General features: G+C 53.4%; 1 protein-coding gene across 8 annotated transcripts in view; it reads left to right on the top strand.

Annotated features, from left to right (window-relative positions):
* Positions 1-8,862, top strand: part of DENND2B (DENN domain containing 2B) — a 182,262-nt gene that overhangs the window by 168,532 nt on the left and 4,868 nt on the right. For 7 of the 8 annotated variants that reach the window (XM_032240679.1, XM_032240680.1, XM_032240682.1 and 4 more), the window contains 4 exons: positions 628-768; positions 4,555-4,703; positions 7,638-7,815; positions 8,054-8,095. In XM_032240679.1, coding sequence (XP_032096570.1) covers positions 628-768; positions 4,555-4,703; positions 7,638-7,815; positions 8,054-8,095 — 510 coding nt within the window. Of the gene's footprint in view, positions 1-627; positions 769-4,554; positions 4,704-7,605; positions 7,816-8,053; positions 8,096-8,862 lie in introns of all 8 variants that reach the window. The other variant, XR_004257578.1, reaches the window with a different exon arrangement.

The raw sequence follows: 8,862 nt of genomic DNA, 5'->3' as shown, positions 1-8,862 counted from the left end.
CCCTCTCCCTCCCCTCCCCCTCCCCTTCTCCTCCCCTCTCTCTCCCCTCCCCTTCCCTTTTCCTTCTCTCCCTCCCCCATCCCTCCCCTAGCTGACAGCTCCCACAGGAGTATCTGCAGCCAGCTTAGATGAGAAAACCACCTGTGAATGTGAGCAAGCAGGAGAGAGAATGTAGGAGCAAGTACCAGCGAGCCTCTGACCCCCTCCTATTCCCCAGCCTGGCTCCCTACCCAGCCAGCTGGCATTTCCCCAGCTCCTGTGCTGGCAGTGTCTGCCCCTGTCACAGCCCACCCTGGGCCTGAGCAGAGCCAGAGTCCTTGGGGAAGCAGGAGCGCCCAGGGAGCTGACTCTTGGGTGGTATTTCCTTTGCCCAGCTACTGCACCCTTGGGGACTGAAGCAAGGCCAGTTAGGGAACAGAGAAGTCACTGAGTGCCAAGGAAAATGGGAAGGGTAGAGTGTGCAGATCCTGGCAAGACTGCCTTCCCTTCTCCCAGCTTCTGGGCCACCCTGGTCAGCTGCCCTCTTGGCTGGGCCACCCTGCTTGGCTGCCCTCTTCTCTGCCCAGGAGGAGGGGAAGGGCACTGCCCTGACAGCCTTCCTCTTTGGGCTGCTGGCGGTGGGCACAGGTCCTAGACGAGGTGGAGCGCCGCCGTGGGATCTCCGCCGCATTGGTCTATCCTTTCATGAGAAGTCTCATGGAGTCACCCTTCCCAGCCCCTGGGAAGACCATCAAAGTGAAGACATTCCTGCCAGGTGCTGGCAATGAGGTAGGAATTTCTGCCGCCTCCTCTCTCAGGCTACGGACTGGGGTGGCAGGGGGACCTGGCTAGCCAAGGTCACAGTCTTTGCAGGGTGCAAATCGTGGCCCCTCCTTGCTCAACCATGTCAGTGTACCTAATCACTATGGACCAAAACAGTGAACAACAGGAATGTACATTTGGTCCCTAGTGTACCTAATCACTAGGGATCAAAACAGTGAACAACAGGAATGCCCAGCTCTCCGCTCCTCCCAGGGGCCTTCTCTGACCCATATGGACAACACTGCATTCCACCTGCCTTCCTTTTGTTCATTTATTGAACAGTTACTGAGTGTGTGCTGTCTCAGAATCAGGGACTGTGCCAGACCTCAGCGCAGGGTCAGAGTTAGAGGGACACAGCTGTGTCCTCATGGAGTTTGTAGTCTAGTGGGAGATACTAATATTATAATAATAAACATTTTTACATATAAATACATAATTTCTAAATGTGTTAAGAGCCAAGTGAAAGCACAGGACCCTATGAGAGTGTGGAACAAGGGGTCTGCTTTAAATCGGGGCCAGGGAAGGTCTCCTCTGAGAAAGTGACATGTTACCAGAGATCTAAGTGGTGAGTGGGGGCAACTACATGAAGTGGGAGGAGGAAGACAAAGAGAAGGATATGAATGGGAGATTATTCCAAGTAGAGGAACCAGCATCTGCAAAGGCAAAAGTTGGGCAAGTGCATGTGCTGGTCAGAGGGCTGACAGTGGGGGCAGGGGTGGGTTGTCAGGCAAGAACCCAATCACGATGTCCCTGCCAGGCCCAGTTAAGGATTCTGGGATTTTATCTAAAGCAGGGATATGATAAGGTCTGATAAATGTTTTCATTTCCTTTTGTTTTGAGACAGGGCCTCACTCTGCCACTCAGGCAGGAGTGCACTGGTGCTATCACAGCTCTCTGCAGCCTCAGTCTCCCGGCTCAAGTGATCCCCCTGCTTCAGCCTCCTGAGTAGCTGGGATTGAAGGCATATACCACCACACTCAGCTGATTTTTGTCTTTTCTGTAAAGACAGGGTTTCGCCATGTTGCCCAGGCTGGATGCTGGTGGGAGTGGCCGCCAGAGGAAGAGGTTCAAGCTGCAGGAAAAGGAGGGGCTAGCAGAGTGTAGTGAGAAGATGTGGGTATTAGGCTCCACGGAGGGCTTGGATTTTATTAGGATAGGAGGAAGTGACTTGGTAGATTTTGGATTATCTTCTGATGGCTTTGATTTTCTCAAAATAGAAAAGGTCACGCTGGGCACGGTGGCTCATGCCTGTAATCCCAGCAATTTGGGAAGCTGAGGCAGGTAGATCACAAGATCAGGAGTTCAAGACCAGCCTGGCCAATATGATGAAACCCTGTCTCTACTAAAAATACAAAAATTAGCTGGGCGTGGTGGCGGGTACCTGTAATCCCAGCTACTCGGGAGGCTAAGGCAGGAGAATCACTTGAAACCAGGAGGCAGAGGTTGCACTGCACTCCAGCTTGGGTGACAGAGCACAACTCTGTCTTAAGAAAAAAAAAAAAAAAAAAAAAAAGGTCAGGCTGGGTGCCATGGGTCACGCCTGTAATCCCAATGCTTTGGGAGGCCGAGGCATGTTGTTCACTTGAGGTCGGGAGTTCGAGACCAGCCTGGCCAACATGTTGAAACCCCACCTCTTCCAAAAATACAAAAAAAAATTAGCCAGGTATGGTGGCATGCACCTGTAATCCCAGCCACTCAGGAGGCTAAGGCAGGAGAATCTCTCAAACAGGGAAGGTGAAGGTCGCAGTGAACCAAGATCACACCACTGTACTCCAGCCTGGGCGACGAAGCGAGATTCCATCTCAAAAGAAAAATCAAAATAGGAAAGGTCAACCTTAGAAAGTAAGAGGTGGATGTTGGGTTCTAGGATAGAGAAGAAGAAATAAATAAGTTGTAGGGAGTGGGAGGGGGACTGACCGAAAAAAGCATACCAGGCTTGCTGAGCAGTGGCAAATCCTAGCTGGAGGCTTTCTTCTTGCCTCTTTTCTCCCCGTTGTTTAGAGGAACTTTAGGCTTCATGGTGGGTGTGGGTGCAGCACAGGTGACCCTGCCCTGATAGCCCAGCATCATGCCTGGGTGATCTTCGTGTCTGGCCCTGGCCATCTCACTGGGCTCTCGTCATGCTGACTTGACACTGTTCCCTCAGCCCTACTTCCTTTCGCCTAGAAGACACTTCCCTTTTCTCTTTGGGGAGTCCAGTACCTCGTGCTGAGAGACTCCCCTGATCCCACCCCACCCACATGAGCTTGGCTGCCCTCCTAGATGTCCTGCCTGCTGCTGTGCAGATTCTGGTCACACCTGCCTCTGTCCTGGCACCGGACTCCCAGGCTGTGACTGCTCGGCTCCTTCAGCCCCCGGGCTTGATCTCTTTGAAGGCAGGCATGCATGGAAAGAGGCAGGGACATGGGAGCAGCCTGTGTGAATTCTCAATCCCTGGGGAAAGGGGAGGGTTGGGCCCCAGGGACCGTAGGGACTGGGGCTGGGTCCTGGAGAGCAGAGCCTGTTGGGTTGCATTCAGGGAGCTTGCGACTTTTGGGGTGGGGACAGGGCCTGGAGCAGGTATAAAGGGCTCTGGTGTCATCTGGTACTGCATTCCTTAAGCCCATATTCACTGACCATTTGGGGTGTACCCAACATCCGTTGGATCTCTGGGCCTTCTGGAAGTTCACCATCAGATGGGAGACAGTGCACACAGAGAGTCACCGTGCCCTGTGCCCATTTTGATGCTTCTCTGGGGCATCAAAGTTAGGAGTTAGAACTCTTTCACTTGCTTAGACTCTGAGGAACAAGTGAGATGAGGTGGGGGCATTGCCTGTGACGCCATAGGGCAGTGAGAGAGAACTGGTGTCTCCCCTAGTTTTCAGGACCTGCACATCTGTGCTGCACATACCTGCTGTAGGACCAAGGATGAGGCCAGGCAGACCCCAGGGACAGCTGCTTTGGCATGGCCTGAGTGTCAGCAGTCCCTCCTGCCCTCAGCACTGGGGTCACTCACTACGTTCCACCCCCATGACTGCCCCCAGAGAAGTGGCTCTCTGAGCCTTAGCGCTGACCTTGAGAGCAGCGTTTGGAGGGAAGAGGGCTAGGCCCGGCCCTGATTAGATAGTCTTGCTTCCTGGCAAGGGTGCAGAATGGCCAGCCCTTTGCTTGTGTTTTCCTTTTGCCTGGCACAGGACTGAGGGTGATGGAGATAAAGGCCAGATGGCAGGACAAACCGCCTCTGGAAGAAAACTCTTTCTAGCAGGAAAGGGAGGGGACATGGCAGCAAGGACACCAGCATTCTTTCCAGAGGTGGCTGGGAATACAGTCCCGAGATGCGGAGATGCTGCTCTTCGTGACCTGGAGAGCAGTGGGGTCTAGTCAGCATTGGGGGCTTAGACCTTTGCCTGGGGAGAGGGGCAGGAGGACCCCAGCGTTGTGGCTGTGTGGTTCCCTGCGTCTCCCTATCTCTAGAGCAGTCAGCCCTCTTCCCTTCCTGAGTTCCTGATGGATAGTCCCTCAACCCCTTCCTTCTAGAGCCTTCCCATGTTCATAGGCAGCCCTCTGGGCCAGAGGCCAGGTGTGTGAGTGTTAGGAGAGGAGAGCCCTAGTCCAAAGGGCCGAGAAGAGGGGTTCACTGCATAGCAGGGTAGATGAGAGACCTGGAAAAGAGCAGATGGGAAGGGGAAAGCAGCCTCCAGTTGCTTTGTGGAGGGCCAGAGGGCGGCACCCACTTGGCCAGGCCCGACCCGCTTTCCCATCGCTCTCCTGCAGGTGTTAGAACTGCGGCGGCCCATGGACTCGCGGCTGGAGCACGTGGACTTTGAGTGCCTTTTCACCTGCCTCAGTGTGCGCCAGCTCATCCGAATCTTTGCCTCGCTGCTGCTGGAGCGCCGGGTCATTTTTGTGGCAGATAAGCTCAGGTAGGGCCCAGATGGGCAAGGAAGAAGAGCGGAGCGGGGGAAGGCACGCCCACAAGTGAATCAGCAAGTGTGTAGGAGGCTGAGCGTGTGCTGGAGACCGGTGCTGGCGTGGGGCTGTGTGTAGGGAGATAAAGACTAGATGGAAAGGTAGCACTCATGGGTGGGTGAGGCAGCAGGGTTTGGGAGCACACAGATGGTGGGATCAAGAACTCTGTGGAGGGCTTGGCCTGAGGGAAGAGGGAGGGGTGTTTCTTACTTTGTAACATCCAAGACTGAGCAGGTGCTGGTATAGGTACAGGGGAAAGGTAAGAAACTGAGTGAGATTTTTGGCGGATAGTTGCGTTTCTTCTGGAGGGGGAGGCAGAGCCATCGCTGTGGGATGCTGAGTTTGAGGAAAGAGCAGCTGTGAGGAAGGGGCAAGGACACTGACCGGGACAGTGTGAGCAATGCTGAGCCAGCCAGTGAGGGTCCTGTGGAGGGTGTCCCTGGAGAAGGCGCTGGTTGCAGTGGCCCGGGGCTGGGCATTGGGAGGGCTGGGGAGGAGGATGTGGTGCGGGCATTGAGGTGCAGAGAGGAGAGTGGGTGAGGAAGGCTGGCCAGCCCACACGGGGACAGACGATGTGCAGGGCCTGGAGGTGCCAGGGCAGTGAGGAAGCTGGTTTAGGAGGAGTAAGAAAAGAGTTGGATGGGTCACAAGTCTTGATCTGAAACGCTGGCATCTAGGATTTTAGAGGTAGAGATGTTGAGAAGGTCTGGTTGTGGCCATGAGAGGGGTGGCAGAAGTGATGGTCACTGGACGTGAAGCATTCTAGGAAGGAAGAAATTGGAGCTCTCCTAGACAGCCAAGGTTTAAAAAACAAAAGTTTATGTCAGGGTAGGTGGGGGTGAGACAGGCAGGGACAGTGATTTGGCTCCGATGAGTAGAGGAACACTAGGGTTTTTGGTTCTTATGCTGCTTTAGATAAAATGATACAGACACACGTGGAGTGGTTTTAAGGAGCAGAGACTTTAAAAGGCAAGAAGGAAGTGAGAAGAAGGCAGGAGCTCCCCAGTGTAGAGACAGAGGGAGGGGGGCTCCAGAGCTGAGAGAGGGAACGGAACCCCAAGTGCTACGGATACCAGCCAGTTTTATAAGAAGGCTGGAGGAGGGGGCGTTTGATTTGCATAGGGCTTAGGGGATTGCTTTGACCAGGCCTGTCATTGATGGAGACCCTGGAAAAAGCTGGCCCTCCCACCCTAGCCTTTTAATATGCAAATATTTAGCACACTAGTTAGGTAGAAAAAAAGAAAAAGAAAAAAGAATATGCAAATGCAGGGTGCCATGATGTTCTACACACGTGGGGATGTGCAGGGCAGCCATGTTGTTGGCACATGTTGGGGCAAAGGCAAGAGGATAGCAGTGGGTCCATGTTGAGTGGACCCAGTTTCTAATGGTCTGTATTTGCATATCAAAGGTTGCCTGCCCAACTCTGAGAGCCAGGCTTTCCTTCTAGACGAGAAACATTTTGGGAGCTGCTTTAAAAGAAATGAAAATTTTTCCTCTTTATCTGCCTAAAATAATTTAATAACTCCTACAACAACAATGGGTTCCTGGCAACATGTTATATACTCTTTTGTTCAAAGAATAATCCATCCTAAGCAGTGCTTTCTGTAGAGTGATCAGTTGGACATTCATTAAGCCACCTTAATGTCAGGTGCTGAGAGGAGGGCAGTGAAGGAAAATCCCCCTTCTGGTCTATCCTCCGCTAGGTCCTGAATCCCTGGGGTATTTCATTACGTATGTATGAGGGGGTAGTTGAGAGGAGCCCTAAAAAGGAACTCTCGATTGCCCTCATCGGGGCAGGAATGCAGGCCCATCCTCAGCCCAGAATAAGAAAGGAGGAAGAAAAACCAGGGCTGCTGACTTTTCCAGAGAGTGCCAGGGATTAGAAAGGAAAACTGCCCCTCACTTGTTCCCGTCACAGGCTCAGTGCTTCTGTATCTCACAGTTTTGTGGGCCCATGAGGCCCTTGTGAAGAAATCCAGCCCAGCAGCTGGAATGAGCTGAGTACAGCAGCTCTAAGAGGTCCCTGCTGTGTGCCAGCCATGGTCATTGTCAGCCAACAAAGCCCCTGACTGCGCAGCTTTGGTGCCCTGGCCTGGCCTGACCTTAATGGCTCCGAAAAGAGCCTGGACCATGAGGTTTCTTTTCTTGAAGGTTCTACCCTTTAATTCAGGGCTGAGCCTCCTCTTTGCCACCCGCCCCCCAGCCCAGCTCCCATGGGGCTGTGAATACAGCTATTGTTTCCTGTGGTTGCAGCTGCCTCTGAGCACATTCCAGGACCATTCTGGGAGGGAAGATCCCAGGGTCTTGTTCTTGTCCTCTTCTTGTCCTGGCTGGGTATTCAAGTTCTGCCAATTTAGGGTCTTAGAAAAGATGTCCTTCCTGTTCTGCTTGAGGTCTGCCTCTGGCTGGAGAGGGGAGGGGTAGGTCCAGCCAGCTCATGTTCCGTTGCTGATGTTTTAGGTTTTCCACAAGTTCTTTGTCCCTCTCACCTAGTTCTGTTATAGGATAGGAGAGGGTACCCAGGATCCGCATTCACTGGCCCTAGGAGTTTACAAAACCTTCTGCCTCCTCAGCCACAGGCCCATTGGTGTGCCCCCGAACCCGAGACAGCCCTTTTCCAGATCTTTGTCAGATGACTGGCCTGCAGTTGCTGCATACCTTCATGGCTGTTTGTAGGTGCAGTTCGCAAAGAGAGTAATAGTGTTGTCCTTGAGGCCCTCCACAGTGGGAAGGTGGGGACTTCACTAGTCTGCAGGGTCCCTGACCCCCATTAGCATTTTTGTTGCACTGGGAGGTTTAGGATTAAAGGCTGTCCTGAGCCTCCAGCAAGCTCTAAGGTCCTGGGCTTGGGCTCAGGTGCGCTGTCTCTCTGTCTGTCTGCCCATCAGTACCCTCTCCAGCTGCTCCCACGCGGTGGTGGCCTTGCTCTACCCCTTCTCCTGGCAGCACACCTTCATTCCTGTCCTCCCGGCCTCCATGATTGACATCGTCTGCTGTCCTACCCCCTTCCTGGTTGGCCTGCTCTCCAGCTCCCTCCCCAAACTGAAGGAGCTGCCTGTGGAGGAGGTGGGCCACCTGGGGGAACCAGTAGGGGGGAAGGGTGGAGGGGAAGCAGGTGCTGGGATCTTATTTGTGACCCCTGGGCCTCTTTACCAGGCTCTTATCCTTTCTCCCTGGGAGGTCTGTGCCCGGCAGGAGTTCCTCCTGTTATCTGACCCTGGGAACCTGGGAGGTCTGGAGGCCTGGCAGAGGGCATTGCGGGACTCACGCCCTGAGCCACTCCGCTAATGACTACTTTTCTCAGGCGCTGATGGTGAATCTGGGATCTGACCGATTCATCCGACAGGTAAGAGGATGGGTACTTGCTAGACTCGGGCTCCTGAGCACGCTGTGCCAACACACACAATACTCAGCCTTCACAACCTGTTTGTTGAGCTCTCTAGGTTCCATACTCACAGATTAGTCAGGTGGGGAGAGCTGGTCTTGGAATCCCACACCTCAGCAGGGTCTGCCTTTGCAGTGGCATTATCAGCTTCTGGAATGCAGCATGCAAATTCGAACTCTGCCTGGGAGTCGGCCTGGGAGTCCACAGACTTGACACTGGGCTTTGCCTGCTTTGAGCCACATAGTTTTGGACAGGCCTCTAAATTCCTCTGAGCTCTAAAACAGAGATGTTGACAACACCTGCCTTGAAATGTTGCTGGAGGTTACACAAATAACTGTAGATTGTTACGTAATGTACAGGTTTGCAATCATTGTTGTCAACTACAAAAAGCCTTTGTTAGTCGTGGAAATCCTCCTGGCTCTCTACAAAGGAGCACAACTCAGTGCTCTCCCCTGTGGGAATGTACTTACTGTCTGTTCCACTCCAGCGACAGGGCTGAGGACGCCCTGGGTACCAGGCATAGTGATATGGACACGGAAACACAGTGTAGAGACGGAAACAACAGTCTAACTTCATTCCTGAAACACAGGCTGGCCAGTCTCCCTGCTCCAAGCCTACTGTGCCTCCCACCTGGAGCTGAAGATGGAGGAATTGGGGAGACTTCATCAGCAAGCCCTAGCTGGTCCTGGTCACAAAGGCCAGTGAATGCCACACCGGCTCTACCACCT

The sequence above is a fragment of the Sapajus apella genome, unplaced genomic scaffold (assembly GCF_009761245.1).
Source record: "Sapajus apella isolate SASKATOON/1434 unplaced genomic scaffold, GSC_monkey_1.0 scaffold47, whole genome shotgun sequence".
Taxonomy (NCBI): Eukaryota; Metazoa; Chordata; class Mammalia; order Primates; family Cebidae; genus Sapajus; species Sapajus apella.
Note: the sequence above shows the minus strand (reverse complement) of the source record. Positions and strands in the feature narration are given on the sequence as shown.